This window comes from Triticum dicoccoides, chromosome 3B (genome assembly GCF_002162155.2).
Source record: "Triticum dicoccoides isolate Atlit2015 ecotype Zavitan chromosome 3B, WEW_v2.0, whole genome shotgun sequence".
Lineage (NCBI taxonomy): Eukaryota > Viridiplantae > Streptophyta > Magnoliopsida > Poales > Poaceae > Triticum > Triticum dicoccoides.
Genome location: NC_041385.1, coordinates 221,964,123 through 221,980,850, shown reverse-complemented (window position 1 = coordinate 221,980,850; position 16,728 = coordinate 221,964,123). Strand labels below are relative to the sequence as shown.

The 16,728-nt window shown below is 44.4% G+C and overlaps 2 protein-coding genes across 2 annotated transcripts; one reads left to right on the top strand and one right to left on the bottom strand.

The window, feature by feature from the left end:
- The first annotated feature begins 8,789 nt into the window (after positions 1-8,789).
- Positions 8,790-9,772, top strand: LOC119281162 (CASP-like protein 1C1). The gene is made up of 3 exons (XM_037561767.1): positions 8,790-9,041; positions 9,145-9,247; positions 9,337-9,772. The coding sequence occupies exons 1-3, from the start codon at positions 8,887-8,889 to the stop codon at positions 9,547-9,549; spliced, it is 471 nt and encodes a 156-aa protein (XP_037417664.1). The 5' UTR covers positions 8,790-8,886; the 3' UTR covers positions 9,550-9,772.
- Positions 9,773-10,994: 1,222 nt separating this feature from the next.
- On the bottom strand, positions 10,995-15,346 carry LOC119275600 (40S ribosomal protein S15a-5-like). Its single transcript, XM_037556470.1, has 3 exons — positions 15,052-15,346; positions 12,210-12,370; positions 10,995-11,392 (listed from the first exon to the last, which is right to left on the bottom strand). The coding sequence occupies exons 1-3, from the start codon at positions 15,179-15,181 to the stop codon at positions 11,294-11,296; spliced, it is 390 nt and encodes a 129-aa protein (XP_037412367.1). The 5' UTR covers positions 15,182-15,346; the 3' UTR covers positions 10,995-11,293.
- Between the last annotated feature and the right edge of the window lie 1,382 nt (positions 15,347-16,728).

Sequence of the window (16,728 nt, the reverse complement as noted above, 5' to 3'; positions counted from 1 at the left end):
CTTCAGATCAAGTCACTAACAAACCTCGTGGGATGACAAGGATGCGTACTACTTCAGAGTGGTACGTAATCCTGTCTTGGAAGTCATGTTGCTAGACAACAATGAACCTACGAGCTATGGAGAAGCGATGGTGGGCCCGGATTCCGACGAATGGCTCAAAGCCATATAATCCGAGAAAGGATCCATGTATGAAAACAAAGTGTAGACTTTGGAAGAACTACTTGATTGTCGTAAGGCTATTAGGTACATATGGATTTTGAAAGGAAGACGGACAATGATGGTAAGTATCACCATTAAGAAAGCTCGACTTGTCGTTAAGATGTTTTCCGACAAGATCAAGGAGTTGACTGCGATGAGACTTTCTCACTCGTAGCGATGCTAAGAGTCTGTTGGAATTATATTAGCGATTACTGCATTATTTATGAAATCTTGCAGATAGGATGTCAAAACATTGTTTCCTCAACGATTTTCTTAAGGAAAAGGTTGTATGTGATACAACCGGAAGGTTTTGTCGATCCTGAAAGATGCTAATAAGTATGCAAAGCTCTAGCAATCCTTCTAAGGACTGGAGTAAGCATCTCGGAGTTGGAATGTATGCTTTGATGATGATCAAAGATTTTGGGTTTATACAAAGTTTATGAGAAACTTGTATTTCCAAAGAAGTGAGTGGGAGCACTATAGAATTTCTGATGAGTATATATTGTTGACATATTGTTGATCAGAAATGACGTAGAATTTCTGGAAAGCGTATAGGGTTATTTGGAAAGTATTTTTCAATGGAAAGCCTGGATTAAGCTACTTGAGCATTGAGCATCAAGATCTATGAGGATAGATTAAAATGCTTAATGGAACTTTCAAATGAGCACATACCTTGACATGATCTTGAAGGTGTTCAAGATGGATCAGTCAAAGGAGTTCTTGCCTGAGTTGTAAGGTATGAAGTTAAGACTTAAAGCTCGACCACGGCGGAATAGAGAGAAAGGACGAAGGTCGTCCCCTATGCTTAAGACATAGGCTCTACAGTATGCTATGCTGTGTACCGCACCTGAAGTGTGCCTTGCCATGAGTCAGTCAAGGGGTACAAGAGTGATCCAAGAATGGATCACAGGACAGCGGTCAAAGTTATCCTTAGTAACTAGTGGACTAAGGAATTTTCTCGATTATGGAGGTGGTAAAAGAGTTCGTCGTAAAGGGTTACGTCGATGCAAGCTTAACACCTATCCGGATAGCTCTGAGTAGAGATATCGGATACGTATAATGGAGCAACAATTTAGAATAGCTCCAAGTAGAACAGTTATTTGGAATAGCTCCAACTAGAACGTGGTAGCTACATCTAGGAGATGACATAGAGATTTGTAAAGCACACACGGATCTGAAAGGTTTAGACCCGTTGACTATAACATCTCTCACAAGCATAACATGATCAAACCCAAAACTCTTGGGTGTTAGTCACATGGGGATGTGACCTTGAGTGTTAATCACATATCGATGTGAACTGGATTATTGACTCTAGTGCAAGTGGGAGACTGTTGGAAATATGCCCTAGAGGCAATAATAAAAGTATTATTATTATATTTCCTTGTTCATGATAATTGTCTTTTATTCATGCTATAACTGTATTATCCGGAAATCGTAATACACGTGTGAATACATAGATCACAATCTGTCCCTGGTAAGCCTCTAGTTGACTAGCTCGTTGTGATCAACAGATAGTCATGATTTCCTGGCTATGGACATTGGATGTCGTTGATAACGGGATCACATCATTAGGAGAATGATGTGATGGACAAGACCCAATCCTAAGCCTAGCACAAAGATCGTAGTTCGTATGCTAAAGCTTTTCTAATGTCAAGTATCTTTTCCTTAGACCATGAGATTGTGCAACTCCCGGATACCGTAGGAATTCTTTGGGTGTATCAAACGTCACAACGTAACTGGGTGATTATAAAGGTGCATTACAGGTATCTCCGAAAGTGTCTGTTGGGTTGGCACGAATCGAGACTGGGATTTGTCACTCCGTGTAAACGGAGAGGTATCTCTGGGCCCACTCGGTAGGACATCATCATAATGTGCACAGTGTGATCAAGGAGTTGATCACGGGATGATGTGTTACAGAACGAGTAAAAGAGACTTGCCGGTAATGAGATTGAACAAGGTATCGGGATACCGACGATCGAATCTCGGGCAAGTGTCGTACCGATAGACAAAGGGAATTGTATACGGGATCGATTGAGTCCTTGACATCGTGGTTCATCCGATGAGATCATCGTGGAACATGTGGGAGCCAACATGGGTATCCAGATCCCGCTGTTGGTTATTGACCGGAGAACATCTCGGTCATGTCTGCATGTCTCCCGAACCCGTAGGGTCTACACACTTAAGGTTCGATGACGCTAGGGTTATAAAGGAAGCTTGTATGTGGTTACCGAATGTTGTTCGGAGTCCCGGATGATATCCCGGACGTCACGAGGAGTTCCGGAATGGTCCGGAGGTAAAGATTTGTATATAGAAAGTCCTGTTTCGGCCATCAGGACAAGTTTCGGGGTCATCGGTATTATACCGGGACCACCGGAAGGGTCCCGGGGGCCCACCGGGTGGGGCCACCTGCCCCGGGGGGCCACATGGGCTGTAGGGGGTGCGCCTTGGCCTACATGGGCCAAGGGCACCAGCCCCAAGAGGCCCATGCGCCTAGGAAACCCTAGAGGGAAGAGTCCTCAAGGGGGAAGGCACCTCCGAGGTGCCTTGGGGAGGATGGACTCCTCCCCCCCCCTCTTGGCCGCACCCCTTCCTTGGAGGAAGGGGCAAGGCTGCGCCTCCCCCTCTCCCTTGCCCCTATATATAGTGGACGGGAGGGAGGGCATCCATACCTGAGTCCCTGGCGCCTCCCTCCCTCCCGTGACACCTCCTCCTCTCCCGTAGGTGCTTGGCGAAGCCCTGCAGGATTGCCACGCTCCTCCATCACCACCACGCCGTTGTGCTGCTGCTGGATGGAGTCTTCCTCAACCTCTCCCTCTCTCCTTGCTGGATCAAGGCGTGAGAGACGTCACCGGGCTGTACGTGTGTTGAACGCGGAGGTGTCGTCCGTTCGGCACTAGGATCATCGGTGATTTGAATCACGACGAGTACGACTCCATCAACCCCGTTCACTTGAACGCTTCCGCTTAGCGATCTACAAAGGTATGTAGATGCACTCTCCTTCCCCTCGTTGCTGGTTTCTCCATAGATAGATCTTGGTGACACGTAGGAAAATTTTGAATTTCTGCTACGTTCCCCAGCAACTAAACGGTCTTACAATCCGCTCAAGTGATAGGTCACCATCGCTACACATCACAAGCCACTCGGGTGTTACCACAGTGAGTGGGTCATGCTAACAATAACACATATTCATTGTACATTTGAACCATCTAACTAAACATTTTTCTTAGCTCTAAATCATCTTCTCAAATAAATAAAATCCACCCTTCTCAGATGTTTTGAAATATATAACTTATCAGTAAAATTCAAATATTTTAATTTAGTAGTGAAATAAATACTGAAACTTTACTAAAAGTACTCATATTCCAACCAAGCATTGACTATATTTTTCTTTGCTCCATCTACACCTTCATTTTCCCTTTCTCTCCATTCAACAAAGGTTAATAGCTAGTGATAGGGTGAATCGACACTAGTGTGGTAGCAAGTGGAGACAACATGTGCTCAATTCAGTGGGAAAGTTGCAGTTACGATTTCTTTAAACCATGTAGGAGAGTCACATGTATATTCATTAAGAAATAATATGATAGCACGCCATACCTGCATGAATCGACTGAAAATCTAATTGATATAAGGATCATCAACCCAAAATACAGCGATTCGAGAAGATGACAACCAAACCCGACCCAGATTAGAACAAAAGAAACAACACAAGACGTGAAAGTGAGACCCATTCATTATAAAGCTCGAGACGCAACAACACGAGCCAAATTTGAATACAATAACGATGGTTGCAGTTGATTAACTCGGCTACAATAACGATGGTTGCAGCTGATTAAACATTACATGGACATATAGGCCATTAGTCTTGATCCAAACTATTTGCACCAGTACCCACCCAAAGTCGCTGAAGATACCGCCACCCGGGCCATAAAAGAGGGCCATGGAAATGACTAGACACAAACCCGGGAGGCGGACGAAAGGGCGCGTGTTAGGATCGAGGACGGATTGTTGTCTTGCATGAAATGATTCACGAGCTACACTCGAAGAAATTTGATGGAGTTATCTTCATAGTGAATTTTTGAAAATCCTACAAAAAAGTTAAATGGTCATTCTTGCAACAATATATGCGCATGAAAGGCTTCCCGATAAAATGGTGTCAGTGGGTTGACTCATTTATCACAAGAGGCAATGTGGGTGTCAAGGTAAATAACGACATTGTTCAATATTTCCAAATACGAAAGGGATTGCGACATGAAGCCCCTTGGTCGCCTATTCTTTTCAACAGTGTGGGAGATCTTCTAGTGGTACTCATTAGCCGAGCCAAGAAGCAGGCCATGTTGCAGGCTTAATTCCTCATCTTGGCGATGCATGGCGGGGTTTCTGTACTTCAGTATGACAATGACACTACTATCTTCATGGAATGACTTTGAAAACGCAAAAAATATGTAAGTTATTCTTTGTTTATTTGAGCAGTTATCTGGTCTCAAGATTAGTGAACTCTTCTACTTCAAAAATGACAAAGAAGAACAAAATCAGTACACACAACTGTTTGGTTGTGAGTCGAGCTCTTTCCCCTTTAGATATCTTAGTATCCTAATGCAATTTGCGTAACCTTCTTAATAAGGAACGGAATGGTATTCACGATCGCTTTGAGAAAAAGTTGAGTTTTTGGATTGATAAGCATATGTCTTATGGGGAAAGGCTCACCCTGGTCAATGTTGTTCTCACAAGTTTGCCTATGTTCATTATATCTTTCTTTGAAATACCTAAAGGGGTAAGAAAAATATTGAATTACTACGAATCTAGGTATTTCTGGCAGTCTGATGAACATAAACGTAAATATAGTCCGACGAGGTGGGATGCCCCATCTGTTTCCCTAAAGACCAAGGGGATTTAGGGGTGCAAGACTTCGAGATTAAAAAAAAGTGTATGTTGAGCAAATGACTATACAAGATACTTACCGAGGACGGAGTTTGGCAAGAATAACATAGGAACAAGTACCTTCCTTCTAAATGCCTCTTTGAGATTCGTGCAAAACCAACTAACTCAACTTTCTGAAAAGACCTAATGAGGGTCAAAAATGATTATTTTTTTCACATAGGACGTTTGTCCTAGGAAATAGCCTGCCTACAAGGTTCTAAGAAGATACAAGGCTAGGAGACATGCCACTAGGCATGCAATACCCTCGCCTCTTTGATGGGCCAGGTACGGTTGAATTTTGCCTTCGCAAGGCTACTGGCGGGGAAATGGACAATTTGGTTAAACCTTATTGAAAGGTTGATGACAGTCAACCTTTCACATTAATCGGACTCATTCCGTTAAAAGTAGACTACTTTTGATGTCTTTATAGTCAAATCCATGTATACAAACCTCATTAATGATGAACAACCTTTTGACTTCGCGTGCTGGGCGCCGTGTGCGCGCCGCTGCCCGCGTGGTGGCCGCCGTATTCGTGCCGCTGCGTGCGTGTCAGCCGTCGTGTCCGCGCAGCCCGCGTCTTGGCCGTCGCATGCGTGCCGCTGCGTGCATGCCAGCCGCCGTGTGCGTGCTGGCCGCTGCGTCCGTGCAGCCCGCGTCTTGGCCGTCGCATGCGTGCATGCTGGCCGCCGCGTCCGTGCAGGCTGCTGCCCGGGTGTGTGCCGGCCGCCACGTCGTGCTGCTGCTCTCGTGTGTGCCGCTGCGTGCGTGCCGACTGCCATGTATGTGCCGACCGCAGCGTCCACGTCGCGCGCAACCAACGCCTGTCGCCGCGTCCGCGCCGCGCGCTAGCTGTTCACTGCCACTGTTGTGTGCGTGCTAGGCGCCGCCACCGCGTGCTAGCTGGCTAGCTGCTAGCCGCGCGTGCGCGTGCTGCCTGGCCGTCGCTGCGTGTGTGTGCTGCCGCGTGATGCGTGGGTGCAGCAGCATCAAAATTTTCGGTTTGTGTTTTTTTCGTCCTTGGCCGAAATGGCCGAATTTTGGAAATTTTAAATTTTCCGGCCAAATCTCGTACGAAATTGCAAAATCAAAATTTAAAAAATTGACTGAAATTTGGCTGTAATTCAAACAAGATTTGAAATAAAACAAAGCATAAACATAGCAGCGCAACTACCATCCGGATTGATCATATAAACTTCACCAAATAAGCTCTAGGGATTAATAAAACTGCATCTGTCCAACATAACAGGCACACATTAGTTATAAAGTTGCCTCCAACATAACCCTTAACAGTCCACATCAGTTCAACAATCACAGTGTAGTTCAGAGTTTAAATAGTCCGGTACAGCCAACAGACTTAAGGATTACACATAGAAACAACAGCTCCAAAAGACAACCATCAAAGCATGACATTGAAACAGCAGCTTCAAGCTTGCCTACATCCAAAAGCTTCTTGATATCCTTGGTCATTCTTCACGTGCCATTTCTGATTTAGAGAAAACAGAGGAAGGGTCAGGATGGAGGTAGTTCTGCATCGGAATTATCTTCTGCCACTTTGTGCATAAAAAAATTAAAATGGACTAACAGGACAAGTAAGTAGCTAGTAGAACAATAGTCAAATGTTATGCATGCTCATGAATCAAATAACAAATCTACTGCAACAATATACTAGGTTTTTTATTCACCAAGAAGCTTCAGGAGTTTTTTTTACGAACCAACCTGTGGTTGGATGGTTAGAGGGACTGTGGTATCCCCAGCCCATCAGGGTTCAAGTCCTGGTGCTCGTATTCTTGGATTTCTGGCGATGCGCATTCAGTGGGAGGAGACGTTCCCGTCGATGACGAGGTGGCTACATTGACTTCGTAAATTTCAAGATGATATGTCGGTTCAGTCTTTCGAATGTGCTCATAGGGATAAGGTGTGCATGTGTGCGTTCATAGGGGTGAGTGTATGCACGTTTATATGAGCGCTTGCGTCTGTACTGTATTAAAAAAAATTAAAGGTTTTTTTTTTGAAAAGAAGGATTACCTCCGGCCTCTGCATCAGTCGATGCATGCAACCATATTATTAGAAAGCGTAACCAGAAGCAAAGGTTAAATGCCTCCATATATTAGAATGATGAATTCTAGTTTATAGTTTGTACTCCAGCACAACAAAACTCTAAGGATACAAAGAAAGTAACATGAACACAAACAACCCACTGTTGACTTGGACTAGCCATTTGTCAATCGTCATACTGAAGGAAAATCCACGGTGAAAAATGTGAATCAAAACGGCATGTACTCCCAGCCGCCATCGCCGCCTGTGTGTGCGCTGCCGCGCGATGCGTTTGTGCAGCCGCATGTACTGCCCAGCCGCCGTTGCTGCCTGTGCGTGCTGCCGCGCGAGCTGGGCACCGCCACCGCTTGTGTTGTCTGCGCCGTCGCTGCGGTTGCGTGTTTGCCGAGCGCCACAACATGCGTCCGCGCGTGCGAAGCTCGACACCGGAGCTCGCCACGACCACTACCACCACTGCTGGTTGAGCATTGGAGGGCCGGCCGTCGTTTTTTCCGCCGGGGCGTGCTCTGGCCATGTCGCACGTAAGCAGCTTATCAAAATGTCCCAATACGAGGAGGCCAGTTTGAGAGGCGTGGATGTGAACGCGAGCAAACGAGGGCTCAAAGCGGATGTTTAGGGGCTCAAAATAGCTAGTTGCGGCTGTAGATGCTCTTACATCGCAAGGTCATCTTAACAAAAGCTGGGAAAAATATTGGCAAGGATGCACTTGCACGGTGTGTTGCTTTTGTGGTGAAAATAAGGGTTGCTTTTGGTGAGGAGTCGATTCAGTGTCTATTTCTTCACTGCCCACTTGCCAAGCTATTATGGCGATCGGTCCATATAACTTTTAATCTACCTCTACCCACAAGTGATATGAATATCTTCGAAAACTAGTTAGTGAGAGTGCATCCCAAGTTGAAGTCTCAGATCCGTATGAAAATTTGGGCTTTACTTTAAGCCATTTAAAACACTTGTAATGACCGTATTTTTAACAAAAGGAAAGTTCTATTTTTTTTGCAGATTATCTTCAAGGCCATCAGTTGGATCCATACGTGATCGTTACTATGCAAGGAGGAGGATTGGAAGCCCACAGTCTTTGAGTGCAATCGATACGAGATGGTCTCTCGGGATTTGTTCAACCAATTTAGTTGGTGGGCTACTAGTAGGATTTATGGTGTATGAGATTCATTTTTCTACTATTGCTTTTTATTTCCCTTGGGCAACTGCGTGCGGCAGCTATTGTGATCAGATATTGAACTCTGAAATAATCAATAAAAGGTGATGTGAATCACTCGATGATGCAGAGGCCAAGGGGTATTCCCTCCTTTCAAAAAAAAATGTTTGTTTCGTCAAAAAATTGTAATTAGTAGTGCTATTCCTCGATGATAGGTCTACGATACCTCACTCTTTCTTTAGATGGAAGGAAGAACGGTTTTTGTCCCTGGTTGGTTATCTTTGCACAATTTCAACTCCGAGCCCCTTCCCCATCATTCTTGAGATTTGTTGAGTTCAAGTCCCAGGAAACAAGGTAGTCCATCGACTTCATAATTTAAGATAATAACGACTACATTGACTGGAACGTAGTAGTAGGAGTATATAATTCATCACAAACCACACCTAGTCGCGCACACGTATTCAGTTCCCTCCCTTCCACAAGCTGCTCCGTGCATGAGACCGCGTTCTACCGAACATACTTCAGCCCAACCACAAGTGCTCGGCATAAGTGCCTAGACAACCATGGCGAAAGCACGGCGGTCCGTCGTCCTCGCGCTCAGGATCGGGACCGCGGCGGCGGCCGGCGTCGCGGCGATAGTCATGGCCACGAGCCACAAGACGACCACCGTCTTCGGCGTGCAGGTGCAGGCCAAGTTCCAATACACGCCGTCCTTCGTGTAAGTATCTATAGCTGCTGCTCCCAGCTGTTTCCGTATCATCGTGCCGGCCGTGTCACCGAGAACGAACGAAACGCCGCGCGCGCGCGCGCGTGCCTTGCAGGTTCTTCGTGGCCGCCAACGTCGTCGCGTGCGCCTACAGCCTCCTCGCCCTCCTCGTGCCGCCGGCGAGCCCCGCCGCGAGGCACGTCCTCGTGGCCGACGCGGTGAGTTCACGGCGCACCACGCTGCCCGGCCAATATGGCCACGTCTCTGATTAGGTCGTTTTTGCTGAACTTGTTGTCATGGGCTGCAGGCGCTCGGCATGGTGCTCACCGGCGCCGCCGCGGCCGCGGCCGCCATATCGGCCCTGGGGAAGAACGGGAACAGCCATGCCGGCTGGCAGCCGATCTGCGGGCTAGTACCCACTTTCTGCGACCATGTCACGGGAGCTCTCGCCTGTGGCTTCGTCGCGGTCGTCCTTCACTTGCTCGTCGTTCTCCATTCCATTTACACCATGAACAGCTAGGGCATTTGTCGCTGGTTTTTACTGCATGAAGAGAATAAATTCGAATATACACGCTCTCTCAGTAGCATAATTTGTGATATTCTGAAATTATTACTTGCAGTTTTTTAGACTTCAAAATTATGCTAGTATTGCTTTGGTAGAACTAAAGCTTCGTCGACCCAGGCTATGTAAATTAATTTGAAGGTAATTCTGTGAAATAAATAAGCAAATGTTCTTTGATCCATGAGACAAACAATGTTTCTTGTCACTGTGAGTCGGCCAAGATCGATTCTTCTTTTGATTATGTATGAGTATGAGCGAGTAATGAGAGAGTTAGTTGAGATGTCACTACCATATTCTTGTTTAAACCACATTATTTTGTCATTATAAATTTTCAGTTGAGTCAACGGGAAGGATGGCAGGATCTCCTTTTGGATTAACTAGCAAGGTCCAGTGTTCAAGTCATGATACACACAATCAAGAGCACATATTAGCCCATGTACAGCTACCCTGAGCAGACTGGTGAAGCTATTGTCCGAACATGTATTGGAATGCACGTCCGATTATAGTACTCCCTCCGTCCCATAATATAAGGACGTTTTTGACATTAGTGTAGTGTCAAAAACGTTCTTATATTATAACCGCAAAAAAGAAAACGTTCTTATATTATGGGACAGAAGGAGTAATATTTAAGAGCCACGTATCTCACAAGTGAATTTAACAATAAGATAACAAAACAAAAGGTTCCAAATCAAAAGGTGTCGAAGGGAAGTACTCCCTCCATCCCAAATATTTTGGGATGGAGGAAGTACTTATTAGATTGAGTTAGGTGTTGCTAAACGTCCAGTTTTTGCGGAAAAAAAAATGTTGATTTGCAGTTTGGTTGGAAAAAAATATTGAGCTGCATATTTAGGTAGTGGGAAAGAAGGCATAGGTTTTTTTCAGCTCACAAATCACTTTGGTCCCTCCCTCACCCTAAAATGAACAGGGTGATCTCGTTATTCTTGGTTAAAATGTGTTATGATTTTCACCAAACTTGTCATCTAAAAACAATATTTATGAGACATTTCCATTCAAGTTTGTGGATGAGTAAAAAAAAATGTTGACAAAGGGTCTTGTGATGCCAAGACTCATTTGACATTTGGGATCTTCGCATTGCAAAAAAAAAAAAAGACTTTACATAATGAGAGGATCAGGAAAATGCCCACGAGGATAGCTACAGCCAGCTAGTCAGTGACAGATTAAAAGATATATGCAAATGCAGGTTAGAAAGACCAAGCGCATCATATTCTAGCAGAAACAAGATCCTGGGGGCTGCTAACATGTCACCACCTACATATATAAACAACAAGTGCATTAACTTGCATAATCTTGCAACAATAATGGTCAATACTGCCTCAAGCAAGAACATAAACATACCCCAAATTAACAGTGTGTTTTAAATCCCCGGTGCATGCAAGATTTTGGAAAAGTGGCTGCGACAAGGTTCTCAGCAAGATCGTAGATGCTCAAACTAGAGCTTTAATCGTGTATCTCGAAGTACATGGGTGTATTACACCTACAGAAATACCTGTCCCAAAGAAGGATTACAATATTTATGTCAGTGTTGTGAGACATACTTCTGAGATGTAATCGCATTTTTTGCTGGCCATGAACAAAAGCAGCAAGCTCTAAATGTCCAAATAAAATGACTTCAGTCATCATAACAGAAAGATAACAATGCAACCCAGAGCTGACTCAGCATGGGATAACTGTGTTTTCCTTCTCAATGGAAGTAACCGAGGACCTGGCCACCTACATTCTGCCTAATTGCTTCCTCGTGATCTAAAACGCCATTTGGGGTGGTCACCACAACATAGCCCCACTGCAAAGCAAATAAGAGCACGAAAAGGAAATGTGTTAGAAATAACACACTAACTCTACAAATAAATAAATAGCACATAATAAAGCAGGACAAATAAGCATTCGGAAGTTAGTTTAGCTACCAAGTGCTTCGCTTGACATCCACACCAGAGATGCGATCAAAAGATATCAGAATAATAAGAGTAAAGACAAGAAAGTTTACACTAGGTACCAGTATCAGTTAGTTGTTGTTTTATGTAATTTCCCTGAGAATGTGTACTTCTTCTCACTTGCCAAGTCATCTCTAAATGAAAAGATGGAGTACTCATATTTGCGACAAAAGTAATTCAACGAAGTTAGCAAACTTCTATGGTCTGTCATCAAAAAGAGATAACTTGTGGACTTTTTCACTTGCTTCCAAAAGTGCTATTTGCAACAGGGACAGATGACCATTTATACTACATCCTTCCATGGCTTGGTTTATATTTACTCAATTACTCAAAAATCTGCCACAACCCGCAATGGCATGTTTATTAGAATGTTTTCAAAAGTTTACGTACTAGTAGAAGTAAAATACTGTTTGATCTAGTCAATATTTAGTAGCTCATAGCCATAATGTACATTTCATGATCAGTATTGTATATGTTGTCACTGCAAGTAGCAGAATGGATTCAATAATAAGCATTTAAGCTAGCAAGGTCTGGCACGCCATATCTTCACCTTCCTGATTCTCACGGTATGAGTAACAGTACCAAAATAGACCAAGCAAGATAACTGTATCCCTCAACTAACAGAAGATATGAATGTTCACAAATATCAAATATGAGTTGATAAAATACCTGCCGTGTTGGAAGCATCCTAGTTCTGTATTTTTCTATTTCCGTAGCTCTGAGGTCCTGCCTGTAAGTGAGAGCTTTGCAATCTTTAATCCTTCCCTGAAGTTCCACGGTGATTTTTCCAACCCTATGTGGATCAAAGACCTCGAAATTTTTTATGTAACCTGAAAAATGTCCAAAGAATAAATTTCAGGGAAAATTACCACCGCAAAAGAAATGTTCTTGTTATGACCGGTTTGGTCTATACCAGGAAGAGTCCCACCGGGCATTAGTATTAGGGGCTTGACCCACAAGTTATCTTAGGCAAGTTATTTTAGGCAAGTTATCTTAGGCTAAAGTTATAAATACTAGTTGTAAGACATCGTTTGAGATCAAGCAATAAAGATATTATAATCTTCTGTTGCCCGGCTCCCTGAGGAGCCGGAACCCTAGCCGACAACAGCCAACCGCCGCCGCCCCTAACCCTAGCCGCGACAGCGCCCACTCGCCGGCGCGTCCGCTCCAGCCCTCGTCCACCTCCACCTCATCCCTATAACCTGCGTAGCCGCGCTGGTAGGAACCCTAGTCCTACCAGTTCTCATACCCTCTCAAGAGCTTAATTTGCAACAGCAGTGGGGAGGAGACTAAATAACATTACATGTTCATAACGTTTTTCCCCTTTCTTTTCACATGCTGAAGTTAAATGATAAAGGAAAGGCTGCCAATACCCCAAATAACTTATTTTTTCACTTGTTCTCGATAAATGAAGGTGTATAATGCCTGGTGATTCAAATACAAGATTATTACATTACTAGGTAGCAACATTCTTAAAAAACAAAAACGGGGTATTAAAGAAGCAAGTTGCTATTCTCACACATAACCTACTCCTCCAAGCAGGTGGAGTTGATCCATACAACACTCCATTACACCTTTCTCTCCTACACAAGGATGTTAAATTATGAGTGGTCACAATTTCAGCGTGACAGTTCCTCACGATGTAACTAGAGGACATTCTTGAAGGTAGTCAGATGAGACAAGTATAATTAGCTCCAGTACACAATACCATTTTCCCTGAAATTTATTCTTAGAGAGGAATGCTTGCATGATTATTTCAACGGTTAGAAGAGATGACATAACTCCATCTAAGCTATGACATAACCCCTATGGAAAGGAATACTTTGGGCAGTTAAAGCAGCCAAGGTAGGTTTTTCCTGGAAGGTTGGCAACGGCAGGAGTGTTAGGTTTTGGGAAGATCAGTGGATAGGCAATACCACTCTTGCTACCAGTTTTTGGGAGCTGTACAGTATTGCTAATTCCACAAACGTTTCTATCAGTGAGGTCTGGGATGGTACTAACCTGAAAATCAGCTTCAGGAGGTGCTTTTCCCGGGATATGCTTACTGCTTGGAATGAGCTTTTTAGTTTAATTAAGGATATTGCTTTGAATGATAGTGAGGATACTATTGTTTGGAACTTGGGGTCTAAAGGGATTTACACAGTTAAATCCTTCTATAACTTTGTGAACTTTAGAGGAGTGCTTCCAGATAACATTAATATGATTTGGAACGCTAATGTTCCACAAAGGATCCAGATTTTTCTTTGGCTGCTTGTTAAGAACAAACTACTAACCAGGGATAATTTGCAAAAAAGACAGCATGTAGATGATGCTACCTGTCTTTATGTCTTTATTTTTTGAACGTGTGGTTTCGAAAGAACTCTGGAGAGGGATTTTTGGCACCCCCGGAGTTGCCAGCGAGCTTAACTCGAATGGTTTACTTGAGTGGTGGGCCAGAAATTGTAATAACACCGCAGATATTATGCTTCATTCAGCTGCGCTGTGGACTCTCTGGAGATATCGAAATGACATTTGTTTCAATGCTGTGCCTTGGTATGGGATGCAGGCCCTTTGGCGAAAAACAGCTACCACTTTGGCCTTGTGGGAGATCAGGTGCGCGGACCAAATCAAAGGGAGATGTCATCTCCAAGTGCAGCGACTGGAACAAATGGCGCGAGCGCCACCCCTCCTTCTTTGGCCAGACCCTGGCTAGGGTTACATCAGTGTTCTGGAGCGACAAGACCTTGCTTCAGTGCTGGAGTTTCATTCTGAAGACACCAAAAACAACAGAAGATATGGGGAAATGCGACTGCTCTAGGATTCCTATTTAGACTTCTTTTCAGTTTGGTGTCTGATGTACTCTGTTTATTTCCCTTTTCTCTTTTGCTCTCTTGTCTTCTCCCTGTCTAGTCAGACCCATGGGAGAGGAGTGTAGACTGCTTCGAGTCATGCTGGGGCGGCATTTTGGCTGTATATCCCCCGCGCGCCATGTATCTGTTGACACTGTTTGCTGTGGTTTCGTTATTGCAATGGAACCGGGGCGAGAGCCCTTTTCCTCTAAAAAAAATATGCATATTTATTGGTAGCTTTGTGTTCTTCATACAACTACAGCAAGCTGGGGGGCTGAAAGGCTTTGTTGTTGTATGTATGTATGACGAACACAAAGCTACCAATAAATTTGCATATCTGATGAATGTGTCAGACTTGCCTTCATCTTTGCAATGCCAGCTCACATTTTCACATTTAACACAAATCCAAGGCAATGAAATGATTTCACGGTACATTCTGCGCATCCAGAATCTAGTGAGATATAAGTAACAGACTGACAATAAAAAATCACAAGTTGTTGAAGAAACCACCACCAACCTCCTCTCCCATCTTAATCAAAAAAAAATATTCCTCTCTCATCATGGATGAAACCCTCGTGTTCTTCTTGGGCGTAACAGAAGATAAGATGAGATGCTAGGGACGAGGGGGTTGTGCAGAAGCTTCTGGAGCGTCTTGATGAGAGGGAGCACGGAGTAGCTGATACCTCGGTGCTTCATGATGTTGAGGAAGGAGATCATGACGCCGGAGATGGGCTGGAGTTGCGCCGTCGCCTTCCCCCGCCGCTCCGCGTTCACCATCGTGCGCAGCGCGTCGTTGAGGATCCTCCGCCCCATCGCTCGCTCGATCTCCTCGCCTCTTCCGCTCGTAGCAGCACCCCTCGGCTCGCCTCTCTACCAGCCGCCGCCGGCGCTCGTGATGGAGAAGAGAAGGGTGGGAAGACGCAGAGCGTTAGAAGTGGGCCTGGCGTTAGGGAGAGAGCCTGCCCGTGGCCGAATGTGTGTCTTTGTCATGGACCTGGGGAGTCTATTGGGCTTGGTTCCACGAGCAGTGTGACGCTGCTGTTTAACGATTGGATGTCCATTGGGCATCTGCGTCCATCCTTCATTTCTTTAATTCGTTATTATTGTCTAAAAAAATCTTAAATTCGTTATAATCTTATTATCCTTATCCTTAAAGAAATATTTTGAGATGTTTCTTCATCTACCCTATTCCTAAAAAAATGCCAATTCGCAAACAATGCAAATAAATGCATGGCATTTTAACACAAACTTAAACAATTCAATTCGCAAAAAAAAAAACTTAAACCATTCAAATGCACCACATCATAATGCAACTAGTACTCCTAAATCATAATCAGAACTGAGCCAGAAGGTACTGAATGAACAAGTTCATTCCAAAAAAAAAAACACAAGGCGTCATCAATTACAAGGGTATCACGCACTCGAGCCATCGTCGTCGTCACCATCATTGCCGCCGCCACTACTAACTAACTTGGCCAATATCTGCTCACTAGCGAATTCCCAATACTGCCTCGCCCTCTCGTCCATCTTGTTTGGATCCATGAACATGATAGCATGCTCCTCGGGCACCCTCTTGGTCTATTGTTCCTCAGTATCCACTGCAAGTCTTTTCTCCTCAATCTTCCTCTTGTTCTATTGTTCCTCGGCCTTCATTGCAAGTCTTTGGACCTCAGTTTTAAGTGTTTATTCATTTTCTTTCACCTTCCTCTCCTTGGCCACCACCTTTGCCTTCAACCTTTCCTCCTCGATCATCTTGAGCTCGTAGAAACAAATCAAATTATCCTCCTTCCGTTTGGTCACCAATGCCCTCTTCACCTCCACCATTGTAGTGGGCTCTTCCTTTTGTTCTAAAAAACCTCCAATCTTCTTTATCTACATCATATTTTTTGTCCATCCGGACGGGTTTGAGGAGTGAAGAGGTTCTCTACCAAGTCACCATCATCAATAGAGGTGTTAATTACTGTCCTCTTCGGTGTTGTTCCATAGTTCCTTCTTGCCTGCTTATCATCTCCCACAAAGAGCCTTGTAGTAATGATGCAAAGAGAAGCCTTTTCCACTACCTCTCGTGTTCATTTGCTTGTAAAGAACTTGGATGATGGGCTCATACTCGTTGATGGGCACTCCACCTGGCGGTGTTGGGTTGACTTGATGAAGACAACCGAAACACTGGTTGCATTGGTCTTGGATCACACTCAGATGGTGAGTGAGATAATATGGTGTGCGGTTAGTGTCGTGGTACTAAGACTGACAGTAGAATGGGGTGTAGGTATGGAGAGGCAAGATCCTAGCTATGGAGTAGTTGTATACGCAAGGGATTTACGAGTTCAGGCCCTTCTCGGAGGAAGTAACAGCCCTACGTC